Genomic DNA, 16,669 nt, shown 5'->3' on the forward strand with positions numbered 1-16,669 from the left:
ATACAGACTGCCCAGCAGGTAGTACAGAGGCACCTGAAGCAGAGACACATACTGTAACCATGGTAACGCATAGAGACATTTTTGGCTAGAAGTCAGCAGTCCCATTAACTTGGAGACATATTAATTTCCAGATTTACGGTAGTACAGGGGCACCTGAAGCACAGACACCTACTGTAACCATGGTAACACATAGAAACATACAGACTGCCCATTAGGTTGTACAGGGGCACCTAAATCAGAGACACCTACTGTAACCATGGTAACACAAAGAAACATACAGACTGCCCACTAGGTTGTACAGGGGAACCTAAATCAGAGACACCTACTGTAACCATGGTAACACACAAAGCTTGGAGAACAGGAGAAGTGAATATTAGAATTTCAATATTTCACCGTCTACATCATCTCTACTTCTGGGTACTTCTGTCCATTCAGTCTGTATAAGTAAAACAAATGAAGTAGACTGTCTCTGTCCAATCATGCCCCTCTATCAGACAGATGTGTGATCTAGTGGTTCACTCACCTTTTCAAAAGGCCCGATGGGGATGTTTGTCTGTACAAGCTTGTAGTCCAGCTTCTGCAGATGTCGGAGTCTGTCTCTGTAGTTGTAGACGTTGATGTCCACTCTCTCCGCAGCCTGACAGATGTCAAACACTCCCAACTGCTCTGTCTCCTGAAAACAATTAACTGGATGACAACTGTGAACTTATTACACAAGCAGATATCTTTAACTAAGGTCCTACTCCTTACATGGGCCAGTAAGTGAGTGAGTGCGGGTTAGTATCAAAGGCATCGCTTAGCTCAGGAAACAGGAAGTTATCATGAGTCGCAGAATTTATTTCTTTGTTTGTTTGTTTGTTTGTTTGTCTGTTGTTTAACGCCGCACTCAGCAATATTCCACCTATATGACGACGGTGTGTAAATAATTGAGTCTGGACCAGACAATCCAGTGATTGATATCATGAGCATCGATCCACGCAATTTGGATCAATCATGCATCAACCAAGTCAGCGAGCCTGACCACCCGATCCCGTTAATCGCCTCGTACGACAAGCATAGTCGCCTTTTACGGCAAGCATGGGTTGCTGAAGACCTATTCTACCCCGGAATCTTCATCGGTCAGCATTTCTTTGAGCGTCACAATTCAAAGCGTCATGACTTTTAACTGATATGACAAAAAAAACACACTATCATGACAGGGATGACAGGGATGAGGATCACAGTGCGATGAAGATCCAGGCCTGAATAGGTCTTCAGCAACCCATGATTGCCGTAACCGGCAACTATGTTTGTCGTGGGATTGGGTGGTCAGGCTCACTGACTTAATTGATGAATGTCATAGTATCCCAACTGTGTGGATGGATGCTTATGATGTCAATCCCTGAATAGTCTGGTCCGAACGCGATTATTTACAAACCACTGTCATATAGATGGAATATTGCCGAGTGCTGCGTTAAACAACAAACAGACAGACAAACAAGCTGTTACCATCTCAAGTGAGCAGCAATGACGTACCTTTTCTTCAACAGGAGGCAAATCTACAGGAAACAGTGAGAGGGTGTGCAGCGAGAGGAGACGCACCTGAAATACAGCCAGAATATAGGGGTCACTTCATGAAACAAACAGACTTGTAACTTGCTTACGGCCTCTGTCTGAGCAACTCTAGTCATGTAGATGCTTATGAAAGAAATCTTCTATACTGAGAGACTGCAATGGTCTAGCGGATGAAGCACCTGTCAAGGGATATCGTCCAAACAAATGGGTTCTTTACTAACCAATTTCGAATGGAAGTAGGGTATTTCCGCTTTAAATATATTCAAGAAAAAAGTTAACGTGTACACTTAGCCAAAACATACTGCAACAAGTCCTGTATTCAATCAAATGATGAAATAACGTGCTTAGATTTGCATAAGTAGGCAGGCGACAGGGTATGTGGATTACGAGATTTACCGATGCCGTGATAACATGGAGTCAGACAATGAACTGATTCTTACTTGACTTGACCATGATGCCAGATTGACTTGTAGCAAGGGAAGTAACTCCAACAGACATTCCTGTGACACAATGTCATCCCGAAGGTCAAGGGCACATTGACTCAAATACAAGTTGACCATTTTGAGAACATTCCCATGGTTTGGGTGTTTCCTGGAAAAGAGGAATGGTCATTCATTTTCAAACATCACAAATCAAAGTGTGTGTCCACAAACCTGTTGATTGTTCTTGAGCCAATTATATGTCATCTTTCCACAGCATTGATAGTTTCATTTCCTTCAACTTTCTTCAGAATTGTTTCGCGTAAACAAAAACCAACCAAAACAAATACTGTTAATCTTGAAATTAACGCAAGTGTGAATTAAATGTGAGAAATGCAAGTGGTCTTTGTTCGCATTAATGAAACTTTGCATTTATTTCTTCAAAATGTATTCAAACACTTAACTGGATACATTTTAACTTTGGGTTATTTTTCAATTAAGAACTGTAAGTGAATTAATTAACTAAATGTGTGGAGACTTACAGTTGGAGGATGGATGAACATAGCCAAGATTTGGAGTGTGGAGTTTTGGAAGTAGAGCACTTGTTTTAAATATATTAGAAGTTTATACAATTGCCAACCAAGGGAAGGACAAGTGAATCCTGACTTCCGTCACAAGATGTAAGCTAGAGTACTTCTGTAATGCAGACATCATATATGCCTATGGACAATGATGGAACATTTATATCAGTCACCTTGTTTGTTTGGATAGATATGTATCATTCCACTGGGGATAAGGTGGGGGGTGGCACAATTTTGGCTGGGGGTCAAAAGTCGTACTAATTTGGAGACGTGTTAATTTCAAGATTTACAGTATTCCACAATAGTAGTAATCTCAGCACATCCTTTTGGGTGCAGATGTACACAGAAATGATGGGGTGAATCAAATATCTTCAACATATACTACTCAAAAAGTGTGCATCTATTGAAAGAACCATAGACATTATTGTGGGAAGACATGTTTAATGAACCAAAGTCATGTGTCACACAATGCCAACAAACTCCATGTGACCAATCATCAGTCAGATCACCTGCCACAAAAATATTTATTGTTAAAAAAAACATTGCTGCAATTAGGAGAAACCTGTCTTCACGCTGTGTCGCGGACGCTGTCGACAACCTGCATGTCGGTGGGTAGCTGATCCAAACGTCTGGTATCGATTCCATGCCCTGCTGATCACACTGTGACTGACACGTTTGTAATGTGACGTTTGTGTTGACCCAGTTTCAAGCATGCCTATGCATCTGCCTAACTCGGTCGTCAAACGACATCTTTGACACCGAGAGGCATAAATGCATTCAATTGTTGCAATCCTCAGTTGCAAATGTTATTGTGCTCTCTGATAATGATGTGAAACAATTCTGTCACGATACATCCAAACAGGTTTTCAAATACCTTGTGCACATTGTGCCCATAACTGGCATGCATCTCCGTTTATCATGAAATTGTGGACCTATAGGGTACCCAATCATTGTGCACTGGGATATTTCAATCCTTATGTCTTGGATAATTTTTTGATATTATTAAAACTTGATCCTCAACAAACTGGGAGTAGTATATATCTAGCATACATATCGCCATTCTGAACTGCCCATTCACGTTTGTTTTCGAGAAATCAGATATGCTGCTTTAAATGCTGGCTTGTACCGATAATTTACATGCCTCAAAGCTGATAGGCTGAATAGAAAGTTCACCTGATGAGACAGCTGATGGAGAGGCTGTCAGATATTGACACACAGAGCTGTTTTCATTAGAGTAAAGATCTGATTTTAATGAGATTTGTGAAATCTCTATCAGAAATGAATGAGCAAGTGAGAAAGAGCCATATCGCTACTGATAAAGTGTCAACCTTAACTCCCCCCCCCCCCCCCCCCCCCCCCCACCTCAACCAGGGCCCCCGTCAACAGCCCCCCCCACCACACCACAACCAGTGATCTTGGTTATAACACTGTTGTCTGTCATTGGTAGTCTGGAGGTTACGATGACTTTGTGGTACAGGGCCAACCAGGGCCCGCCCCTCAACCAGGGCACCCCTCAACACACACCACCACCACCCAACCAGGGCACCCCTCAACACACACCACCACCCTCAACCAGGGCACCCCTCAACACACACCACCACCACCCAACCAGGGCACCCCTCAACACCCACCACCACCACCCAACCAGGGCACCCCTCAACACACACCACCATCCCCCAACCAGGGCACCCCTCAACACACACCACCACCACCACCCAACCAGGGCACCCCTCAACACACACCACCACCACCCAACCAGGGCACCCCTCAACACACACCACCATCCCCCAACCAGGGCACCCCCTCCACCAGGGCACCCCACCCCCTCCACCAGTGATATTGGTTAGAAGACTGGTGGTTGTCAATGGTACTGTGTGGTGGTAACAATGGGATTCTGGACCAAGACCAAGGTCACTCATGTTGCTAAACCCACCTGAGTAGAGTCTTCAAGTCTTCCCACGAGAGCCAAGTATAAATCTCTGAGTCTTCATTCATGAGTATCATTGTCATTATAACTTGTTCCATGACAAAAAGTAAGTTATCTGGAATAGAGGCAAAGACAGTTTATATAGTCAGTATCAAACTGCACTTTACATCCATCTTTGTTATCAAACTGCAGGATTACTGTAAATCGAGAAATTAATGTGTCTCCTAAAGAATGCCACCACAGGCCCATAGCCAAAAATGTGACTCAATACGAATGCGACACCCCCTTCTCTCAAGCATCAGCGGATTTATATCTCAAGAAAATGTCCTCTGTCAGGTTTACAGGAGAATCCTCACCTTAATCCAACCTTACATCAAACCAATCACACACCAAATAGCAGCGATCATTAGCGCTGAGTAGAGTACTTTCACTAAAATAATACATGCTCGCTGGCTCGTATCGGCCTATGATGCAAACACAAAGAACAAAAACACTGTATTGCGTGGGTGGTGTCTGCCTGGACTCGCAGTTGTAATCAGTGATGACACAAGCAGTGACAACTCACAAGATGTAATTAGTGTTTGAATGACATTGTTAATATACTTGTTACCAGTGCTGCTCAATAAACAGTGGTGTGGAATACCGAGTTGTTTGTTTTCAGCGTATGTCAAAGTTGGTATTTCTGCTATCAAAATTGTCTTCTCGTTGATATAAATGCGATGTTTAATAATGCAAGCAAAGACCACTCACATTTTTTGCATTTAATTCATGCTTTGCATTTCAAGATTTACAGTATTTACTTATATCTTTGTTAGTTGCATTCATATTAGTACAAGGTTTGGTGGTTACATTCACTGGTGCTATTCTGGTGAGCGAAAAAACATGTATGGAGCTAATAAGGAAATAAAAATTGTACTGATGATATTTTAAAAAAAGGAGGCAATTATCAGTAATTTATTCTATTAAATTATAAAATGTTTCACAATATGGTTCATTTGCAATACTTGCAGTAAACAATTACAATCAACTTTACATACCGGTAAAAACACATTATTGACCCTTGAAACTAGAATTGTGGCAGTTAGCTAGAACGGTGCCGGCTCCTCAAGTGACATCTCCAGGTAGTCTACTTACTACTACAGGCGGAGTCATCATCTTCGGCAGCCTCTCTCTTCAGCAGCATTGACCACACCATCCTCATCTTCTCCACAGCAGCATCTCGGTCCACTGGTCTGTTCACAGCAGGTAAACATCATCATAATAGTTTAGCATACATACAGAGTAAAAAAAAGTTCATTTGCTTGTTGTTTAATGTTTGTGTTTGTTTAATGCCGCACTCAGCAATATTCCATCTATCTGACAGCAGTCTGTAAATAATCAAGTCTTGACCAGACAATCCAGTGATTGATATCATGAGCATCAACCAATACAATTGGGATATGATGACCCACATCAATCAAGGGTATGATGATGCATAATTAACCAAGTCACGGAGCCTGACCCCCTGATCAGAATCCCCGTGGGGTTAAAGACAAGGCATAATCAGCACCCATACTCAATCTCATTAAAATCAGATCTTAGTTTTCGCTACCGCTAAACAAAGATCTGAGGACATCCCATTATGGGTCACGTCAGAACGACCTTTCGCAAATTTTGACCGACCAATGAAATAACTGACAAGAAATCGACATTAGCCAATCAAAAGGCAGCTTTCTCGAGCTTTACGACACTAGTTTCAAACTGGCGACTACACTTAGAAACATATTTTGACGTATTCTCGATTAAAAAAATTAAAACTGATAAGAAGAACATTCTGGAATGGCTTATAGATGGCCTAGTTTGTATGGATATAATCATAAAACCCGCAACTCTCGTTCTGAATACCCTCTGTTAAATATTTTGTGGTTGCATGGTTTGAAAACACATTACGACTGTCATTTTCATGATCTGGTAAGCGACGCACTGATTGGTTGGATGAAAGGTCGTTCTGACGTGACCCTGAATGGGATGTCCTCAGATCTTGTTTAGCGATAGCGAGAACAAAGATCTGATTTTAATGAGATTGCACACATACTGCACCACCAACACTGTTAGATATGTGATCACTACAAAGGTTCATTCCACCAATAACAAGGACATATTTTACCACACCTACATGTTTGGACAGGTTACAACAACAAAAGCAAAAGTAAGGTTAAAATGTGTAAAGGAAAACTGGTTTTCAGGAAGAAATTGTCTAACATTTGAACAAGGGCAAGTCTTTCTCTCTCCCCACGTCACCTAGTGTGACAAGTTTAAAAAGCATTTTCATGCAGTTAACAGTTACTAGGATGAACATTAGACTGTTCTCATATTTTCAGTTGTATTCCATGTTTGTTTGTTTGTAACTTAACGTCACACTCCAGCTTTAAGATGGTGGCATGTAAATAATCCAGTGATTGATATTATGAGCACGGGGTATAATGACATGCAATCAGCAAGGTCACCAAGCCTGACTACTAAGGCCCTGTCCCACAGACATCGTAGCACTACAGTTGTAAGCCTGTGCACTACAATCGCTTTATGGAAAGGACCCCAGGGCCCACTTGGCCAAAGCAATCTTAGCGCTAAGACTATCGTAAGCCTATGTTAAAGTATGGGAGTTACGATTATCTCAGCGCTCAGATCACTTTGTGCAAGTGGACCATGATTCATAAGTCACCTCCTATGACCAGCACTTACGTCTTGGGACCTATTCAAACCCAGAATCCCAAGAACCATGTTTATGAAACTTTGGGTTGGTAGAACTTCAAATTTAAAACCATGCTAATCTGAGATTGTTGTCCTTCCTACCTGCAGTGTGGCAGACAGACTTGTGCAGCCCACAACTTGGCCAGTGAGCTGGTGTCCGACGTCTCATCAAGACTTGTCTCCAGCATGGACAACAAGTACTCCTGGAAACACAGCTTCTTACGACTGGAAGAAATCACATGAATCTTACAGACTACTAAACACACATTAATTCATAGCTGTCCTGAAAAATCTCTTTTGGGTCACAAAAAATATGTGTAAACATGGTGATACTGGCCAAAACTTTTCCTGTGTGTCTGAACTGAACTGAACTTTATTAACACTCAGGCTACTGTCAGCGGCTTCAGAAATTATTTCAACAATATAATACATAAAAATATGGAATAGATACAAAAACATCTTTGCCAAGCATGCAATTCATAATATATAGATTCACTAGGGTAGCAATATGTGTGCAATTCAATAAGAGGACTGGACAGGTGTTACTGGACAGGTTTAAACAATGACATGATGATTTACAGAATTTAGGACAATTTTCTCAAGGTTCCTTATCATGAATTTTTGAAAAGTACATTCATTTTATACATTTTGGGTTCGATGTAGTAGAATCTGTGTCAAAATTGTGTCAAGATAGACGCTGTTTCAGTTGGCACTGTACAGGTGAGCTATCAAGCATCTGGACAAGTGCGTTCCCTGTCCTCAGCCCCGCCTCCATCTGCACGACAGACACGGGTCCCTGGGTTGTCGGCACACTAGCGACGCTCACAGGAACATCGCCAGCACTGAGTGCGCAAGGATGATGTCATCACTGGACAGGGAAATCTCGGCACATAAAACTGGGAGAGAGAAGACCTGTACTAGATCTTATATTACGATCAGTATGCTAACTTGCCAAGTCAGACATCGGGGAATATACTGTAACCATAGTAGACAACACTAACATCAAACTCCATGCTTCAACTATACTAATTAAATCACTATGACTGCGCCAAAATTTTTAAGTCTACAAGCCAGAACTGTCATTTTCAGATTCTAATGTTAAATTGAGTATTATTAGCTGAGCTGACTAAACCGAAAACAGAATTTTACTTGACTTTTTTTAACAATCCGATTGTAGAACTACAACTAGCTTAAGTCTATATTAAAGTATGGGATATACGATCGTCTTAGTGCTACGATCGCTTTGAGGAACAAAACCCTGAAGATAACCATTAGGAATGTTCATATATAATTAAAGGGAGACTAGTATACACCTGTTGTCTGCGCATCCAGACATTTGTTGATCTCGACAATTTTTACTGGTTAACAACAGCGTTTTGATTAACACTGCATATTTTTTACCTGATCATTTTTAGAGGAAGTGTTTTGATTTTCTATTTGGTAATTATTCTTGTGTGAATTCAAAGCTGTCCTCAGCCCCGCCTCCATCTACACGACAGACACGGGTCCCTAGGTTGTCGGCACACTAGCGACGTTCACAGGGACATCGCCAGCACTGAGTGCGCAAGGATGATGTCATCACTGGACAGGGAAATCTCGGCACATAAAACTGGGAGGAGAGAAGACTTGTACTGAAACTACATCTTGTTTTACAATCAGGATGCTAACTTGCCAAGTCAGACATGTATATTGATCCTATATATGTCAGGTTATACCCTTAAATTTTGTTACTCATCAAGGAATATACTGTAGCTATAGCAGAGAACACTAACATCAAACTCCATGCTTCAACAATCTTAATGAAATCACTATGACTGCGCCAGACTGTTTTAGTCTACAAGCCAGAACTGTCATTTTCAGATTCTAATGTTAAATGGAGTATTATTAGCTGGGCTGACTAAACCAAACAGAATTTTACTTGACTTTTAGAACAATCCGATTGTAGCACTACAACTAGCTTAAGTCTATATTAAAGTATGGGATATACGATCCTCTTAGTGCTACGATCGCTTTCAGGAACGAAACCCTGAAGATAACCATTAGGAATGTTTCTATACAACTAAAGGGAAACTAGTATACACCTGTTGTCTGCGCATCCAGACATTTGTTGATCTCGACAATTTTACTGGTTAACAACAGCGTTTTGATTAACACTACATATTTTTCATCTGATCATTTTTAGAGGTGGTGTTTTCATTTTCTCTTTGGAAATTATTCTTGTGTGAATTCAAAGCTGTCCTCAGCCCCGCCTCCATCAACACGACAGACACGGGTCCCTAGGTTGTCGGCACACTAGCGACGCTCACAGGAACATCGCCAGCACTGAGTGCGCAAGGATGATGTCATCACTGGACAGGGAAATCTCGAGCAGAGAGTGGGCTGAGTAGAACTTAAGCCCACTTACAGCAATATTAATAACATCAGCAATTTAGCAATATAGAAATATTAATAACTTCAGGTATTAGAAATGACAAGAATGGGCTTCATATACTGTTCTCATGTGGGGAATCAAAATTAGGCCAAACTGGACCAGAGAAAGCTTTAACCACAAAGCTATCAAACTGCCCTATAAAGGGGGATCTCACCTTTTCCCTCCAGCCCCGAAATCCAGTGTGACTGGTTTGAATCCCGACAGGTGAGAACCATCCACAGGAGCCTTGACCTTGTGTAGCACCAGGTCTGTGACCAGAGCCAGCAGCGTGTCCTTCACCTCTGACCCTTCACATCCAATGTGGGTCTGGATGTAACTGAGCAGGTTGGGCAAGACGTCCTGGAGTCAGGAAACAGATTACTCAATGGACAACAGAGCTGAGTATCGCCTGCTATCTTGCAATACGATTCGTATTGAAATACAGACTGACGGTACGACTGGCATCACGATACACCACATCAAATAGTAAGAAATAACGAAATCACTGAAATACAGCTCTAAAACCTCTTTCTTCATACATTTATTGTTATCTCAAAAACTTTAACAAACCACGGGAACAAAACAGTCTTGAATGAAGGGATCGTTATTAAATGTAACAGTTAGTCAGCCCACCCTCAATGACCACGTCCTTGTGTTCTGCCATGCTTAGACGTGGCACTACGCTACTTCTGCCAATATGAGAGGTAAGTTTACGCTTTAACTGCCGTAAGTATAGAAATTAGTTTAGTCGTAGGTCCTATACTTACGACAGTTATAGCAGATGACTGGTGTGTAGGAGTTTCTATAGGCGTAGGATTACGACCACTTTGTGAAACAGGCTTGTTTGTTGTTTAATGCCACACTCAGCAGTATTCCAGCTATACGACATTGGTCTGTAAGTAATTGAGTCTGGACCGGACAATCCAGTGATTGATGTCATGAGCATCGATCCACGCAAATGGGATACAATGACATGAATCAGCCAAGTCAGCGTGCCTGACCACCCGATCCCAATAGTTGTCTCTTACGACAAGCTGAAGATCTATTCTACCCCGGATCTGCACAGGTGTGATATCAGTAGAACTTAAGCGGTACCTTGTCAAACATGAAGAGGTCATACAACGACTTGGTGAACACACTCAGATCCTTCACAGGAAACTTCCGGATGTACACCTGGGGGAGATGAAGATACAGATGACATTCAACATTCATCTTGTCATCATTAGGAGGCAAAGTACCCAAGAATTCAAAATCATTTTCAAATGCCTAAATGTTTCATACATGTTACTCAAAGAAGTAAAAGAACACCCAATTTTTTTCATAGTTAGAACACCTGAATTTTTCTTATTACTACATTTAATCTGTCATAGTAATATGAACATGAGGAAAGAATTGGGCATTCTTTAACTTCTGTTGGGTAGTATAGAACATAGAACTTCATATTTTTTTACAATGCTTTAGATGATGGGATATGATGTGAAATAATAATATCATCATTATCTGTTGTAAAACAGCCACAGAGGACATTGTCTGACTTATCCATATTCCACTGAAGTGACTTTGCAGTAACCAAGGTTACTCCATCCCATCAGCCTACCAACATCCCATCCATTTGAATCCCACACTGTAACTAGACACTGCAAACAAACCCTAGGATTTGTCCCAAGGACTTGTCCTAAGGATTCACCCCAATGATTCGTCCCAAGGCTTTATCCCCGTCATCATTTGTCACCCTTGTTTGTGGTTTTGGTGAATCTCTGTACATGTTACTCTCAGCTACAGTGTTCCCGTTTACTGGTAATTACCGTTTTTTGTTACCGGTAAAATTAGGCTTGGATCAGTAATTCAAGTGACTGCCAGTCCCTGTTGACTGGCAAATATAATCACTTATAAATCTATGTTGTTGACCCAACAGGGTTTCTCAGTGTCTATTTTTAGTGCAAGGAAATAACATTTCGGTTCCTTCAAGGTTAAATACATATCTGTAGCAACAGCCTCAAAATCTCAACAAGAAGAGAAACCTGTGACTGAACTTTGTGTGAATGATAGTAGATCTAGCTAAGTTACTTCAGAGATGACGTCATTGCACTGAACATGATGTTGTAAGAATTAAAACCAGGTAATTTTCATTCATGTTTTTATTTGATGTAAGTTGGAATAGACAAAAATTATGGAGGACTGGTAATATTTTTAAGAGTTACCAGTCCACTAGGACTATTAGTTTCAAAAGACTGCAGGAACACTAAGCTATATAACCATGTCCTAATAAATTGTTGATCAGTCATTTCATTTTACCAGTATCTGTGCCAAAATGTCAACTTAAAAGAAGTTTACATCGATAAATCAACACTGTCTCCATCGTGATGTTGTCCTTCACCAACAGTACCTGTGCAAGGATCTTGGCTGTGACTCCCATAGTCAATCGGTCACTCAGATTGACCAGGATACTTGACACAGCAGTTAGCAGGGGCTGACCAACACACTCCGGCTGGACAGACGTCTTCAGTAGCACAGTCAAAACCTGCAGAGGTTCAACACAAACAATAAAGCTGAAGGCTTCTTGTTAAAAAGCAGTTATCAGTTTCTAAGAACATGTTTTTTTCAAAGATTTTAACACACATTCATGCCCTTCTAGCTCATATAACTGAAAGTGTAAGTGTGAAAGTTACCTACCTTCACCTTTGTAACCACATTTTGCAAAATATTGTTAATCATTTGAAATAGCCCAAAAGCTCTCAGAAATGTTCAAGATGTCAACAATACATATGGTCTTGTAAAATGTTTTTACAATATTATAGTGAGTGGGTTGGGTTTCACGCTGCTTTTAACAGTATTCCAGTTCTATCACGGCGTGTCAGCTTAATGTGCGAGTAAAGCCCGAAGTGATGCAGGCCTCAGACGTTTACCACTTCAGTGAAACCCACAAGCATGGGTATGGTGCTGACAAACCTAGAAACATAATCTGGGCGAACCAGGATTCGAACCCACAATCATAGCTTTCTGGCATGCTCAAGGGACGCAACTATGCACAGCAAATCGCGGTGCCTAAGACGACTGGGCCACCCATGCCGCCTTTCAATAGTTGTAGTACGAAATGTACATGGGGTTTAATGTGTCCCGTGTTAGGTTTTATGCCACAAGCCGGAGGCAAGTTGTATAAAACCAAACAATGGACACATAAAACCCCATGTACCCCGAGTGATCCTGCTACAACGAATTTATCTTACTGACATGATTTAATAACATTGTAAAAGAATTCAAATTCCAAAATTGATAGAAAACAGCTGTCTGAGCCGATTGAGCAAAGGTTAGCTTGCGCTAGGTTATGTGACTTTCACTGACACTGGCTTTTTGCTTTGAATAGGGGTATAAGGGATTTATTCTGTCTCTCAGAAATACACATGCAGCCTGACTTGCTCCTGGAGAGGAATTTATTCCCCTCCAAGGAGGCTTACACAGTATTTTATCAAGATCACGAGGAACAATCAGATCTCATCATTCTGACATGGCGGTATGATAATGTTTTTTAAAGCACAGGTGACAAGCTTTCGTGACGCTTTTCCCCCTGATGCACCATGTCTGAAAATATGACCACATACATACATGCATTTTAGCTGAATCTGTTAACAGGTATGTGGTTAAAGTTACATCAAACAATATAACCATAGTAATCCACACGTTCACCTCTGCTACTCGTGATGCATCACAGACAAGCGCCCCCTGGTGGTGGTCGAGCCAGACAGACGTCACACGCAGCAGCCGACACAATTGCTCAGCCTTCACCTTCTGCTTTTGACCTTTCACCTTGACACACTCTTTCTGAAGGTGTGCAAGGCAGTCCTGGAGGAGAGTGAAAACAAAAGTGAGACGTGAGGGGACGAGTATGGTGCTGACAAACCTAGAAACATAATCGGGACAAACCAGGATTCAAACCCACAATTACAGGTTTCAGGTTGCCCAAGGGAGGCAACTGTGCATCGCAAATTGCACGACCTTTGACAACTGGGCTACCAGTGCCCCCTCACCTCTTATGACATGCATGACAAGCAATAGACAGCTGGACCCACTTACACAAGGAGATCTTAGGGCTAAGATGATCGTAACTCCCATGCTTTAACCTAGGCTTAGAATAGTTGTAGTGCAAAGATCCCTTTGTGCAAGTAGACCCTGGTGAGAGGAAATTATTGCAAACTGCTCCTTGTGATATCTTCTGTCAGTAACCTGTATTGTGGTGTTAACAGAACTTGATGCTTGGGGTATATAAAACTCAGATTGCAGTCAGGAATGTAATAGTTAGAGCTTTTCTACATGCAAAGTTTGTTTGTTTGTTGTTTAACGCTGCACTCTGCAATATTCCAGCTATATGACAGCAGTCTGTAAATAATCGAGTCTGGACCAGACAATCCAGTGATGGACATCATGAGCATCGATCCACGCAATTGGGGAAAGGGCCTCCCTACAAAGATGTATTCATTGATGAGTGAAATACTGGAATACAGTATTTAAATACTTTTAAGGATTTTTAAGTTTTTCTTAAAAATGGAAATAAAACGAAACAAGCTGCCAACTTTATGATGATGGGGGCGGTGCCTGAGAACCAAGACTATTATTTTTATTAGCCTTACATGTAAAACATGTTATTTAGACACAAAAATTTATATCAATGTATAAGTGTGGCCTGACTGAGACAATCACATGCATTCTGCCTCACTCACCAGTAGGACACTCCACAACGGGGCGATGTGATCTCTGTTGGTGTGGTCAGCACAGGACTTCATCATCTGGATGAGGGACTTTTCCACCAGTTGCCATGGTAACTTGTTGGTGGAATCAGACTTTTCCATTGGCCCTAGCTTTGACAGAATGACTGGGAAAATCTGCAAAGTAAATAAATTGACAGTCTTTTCGTGTTAGATTTCCATGAGAATCTGATTTAATGATTAGAATCCTAGAACAAAACTTCACACAGTTGCTGAGAACTGAAAGCTGTTGGTTGAACAAATGTTGTTCTACATCGCAGTAAGCAATATTTTAGCTATATAACCGTGGCCTGTACACAATCAAGCCTCAGCTCCTATAGCAAGCCAGAGACAGGTGATACTGTTTGTTTGTTTGTTGCTTGACACTGTGCTCAGCAATATTCCAGCTATATGATGACGGTCTGTAAATAATCGAGTCTTGACCAGACAGTCCAGTGATTGACATCATGAGCATCGATCCACACAACTGGCATACAATGACATGCATCAACCAAGTCAGCAAGCCCTACCAGATGATCCCATTAGTCGCCTCTTACAACAAACAGCTAGCTTGAGTTGCTGAAGATTCTAAAATGGTCTGCCCAGGAATCATCACTAGTTTATAGTCTGAGAATGAGAATGACCAATGTACCAATAATCCAATGAGATTGATCAACATATCAACATCCCAATGATAATGAATAAAATGAATACAGACGTTTGAGAATAATTAAAGTACCAAGCTATAACCTTCTTAGGCTTGTGACTTGAGCATGCTGAGAATGATCAAAATTACTATAACCCTATTGGACTGATTAAACAATACAGCCCTATGAGAAGGATCAAAGTACTTATAGCAAGACAAGAAAAAGCAAAGTACCAATAGCTATACAAAAATGATCAAAATAACTATAACCCTATGAAAATGATCAAATTACATATAGCCAGCCCTATAAGAAGGATCAAAGTACCAATAGCAAAACAAGAATGATCAAAATCACTATAACCCTATTGGACTGATTAAACAATACAGCCCTATGAGAAGGATCAAAGTATCTATAGCTATACAAGAATGATCAAAATAACTATAACCCAATGAGAATGGTCAAAATACATATAGCCCAATGAGAAGGATAAAAGTACATATAGCCCTACGAGAAGGATCAAAGTACATATAGCCCTACGAGAAGGATCAAAGTACATATAGCCCTATGAGAAGGATCAAAGTACATATAGCCCTATGAGAAGGATCAAAGTACATATAGCCATATGAGAAGGATCAAAGTACATATAGCCCTATGAGAAGGATCAAAGTACATATAGCCCTATGAGAAGGATCAAAGTACATATAGCCCAATGAGAAGGATTCAAAGTACTCATAACTCTATGAGAAGGATCAAAGTACATATAGCCCAATGAGAAGGATCAAAGTACCCATAGCCCAATGAGAAGGATCAAATTACCCATAGCTCGAGTAGTGTGATCAAACAACCTAAAGCTACTGTATCATGTGTATAACAACTGAACAAGATTCAATCTCATTAAACTCTGATCATATGGTACTTGGCACTGATCACAGGACATCCACATGCAGGACACGTCAAAACAACTTTTCATCAAAGCATGTTTTCTAATCACGCAACCTCAAAAATGTTAACAAGCAACAGTACCAGTCTGTATAACTGATTCCAAATACTAGACATTATCTCTCTTTCATTTCAGTGGGATAAACATTTAAGGAAACTTTCCATAGCCATACAGTGAGAATGAACCATATTGAAACCTGGTACCCACAGCCTCGCGACAACAACGATCAAAGTACTCATAACTCTATGAGAGGGATCAAAGTACCCCTAGCACTAGGAAACAACAGTCAGCTACTGTGTGTAACAAGTGACTTTTATTGAGACCTACCTTTTCTGTTGTGCTGTGGAATTGTTTCTTCACTCCTTTGATCATTTCAAACAGCAGCTGGCCGACCCCTTCAGCTGTCTGATGGACAGATATTGACATGCTATAGACATCAATACTCTTACAAAGAAAGTATGAACATATCAACACAATCAACTAAACACCAAAACAACATGATATCAAATACTCTTAGGCATGTTCACTGACCAAACATCATGGGTTTGTTGCATACACTACACTTCTCCATCAACCTGGAATACATATGGCCATGTGTAGTGTAACAGTGATGTGCCTACTTTCAGAGAGCTGATCAAAGGAGGCCAGGTGTAACCACAGACGTCCAATGAGCCTTACACCATGTATGAATGAACTTGGTGCAACCCCCACCGCTGCCTGAT

At 41.0% G+C, this 16,669-nt stretch overlaps 1 protein-coding gene across 1 annotated transcript in view; it reads right to left on the reverse strand.

The window, feature by feature from the left end:
* Positions 1-16,669, reverse strand: part of LOC139474007 (small subunit processome component 20 homolog) — an 85,720-nt gene that overhangs the window by 53,717 nt on the left and 15,334 nt on the right. The window contains exons 9-20 of the mRNA XM_071256866.1: positions 16,275-16,352; positions 14,337-14,498; positions 13,306-13,461; positions 12,008-12,142; positions 10,717-10,794; positions 9,797-9,981; positions 7,314-7,436; positions 5,616-5,713; positions 4,488-4,596; positions 1,995-2,145; positions 1,516-1,581; positions 524-673 (exon numbers count right to left, since the gene is read on the reverse strand). Of these exons, the coding sequence (XP_071112967.1) occupies positions 524-673; positions 1,516-1,581; positions 1,995-2,145; positions 4,488-4,596; positions 5,616-5,713; positions 7,314-7,436; positions 9,797-9,981; positions 10,717-10,794; positions 12,008-12,142; positions 13,306-13,461; positions 14,337-14,498; positions 16,275-16,352 (1,491 nt within the window). The remainder of the gene's footprint in view (positions 1-523; positions 674-1,515; positions 1,582-1,994; positions 2,146-4,487; positions 4,597-5,615; positions 5,714-7,313; positions 7,437-9,796; positions 9,982-10,716; positions 10,795-12,007; positions 12,143-13,305; positions 13,462-14,336; positions 14,499-16,274; positions 16,353-16,669) is intronic.

The sequence above is a fragment of the Haliotis cracherodii genome, unplaced genomic scaffold (assembly GCF_022045235.1).
Source record: "Haliotis cracherodii isolate W230 unplaced genomic scaffold, xgHalCrac1.p SCAF_3, whole genome shotgun sequence".
Classification (NCBI taxonomy): Eukaryota; Metazoa; Mollusca; class Gastropoda; order Lepetellida; family Haliotidae; genus Haliotis; species Haliotis cracherodii.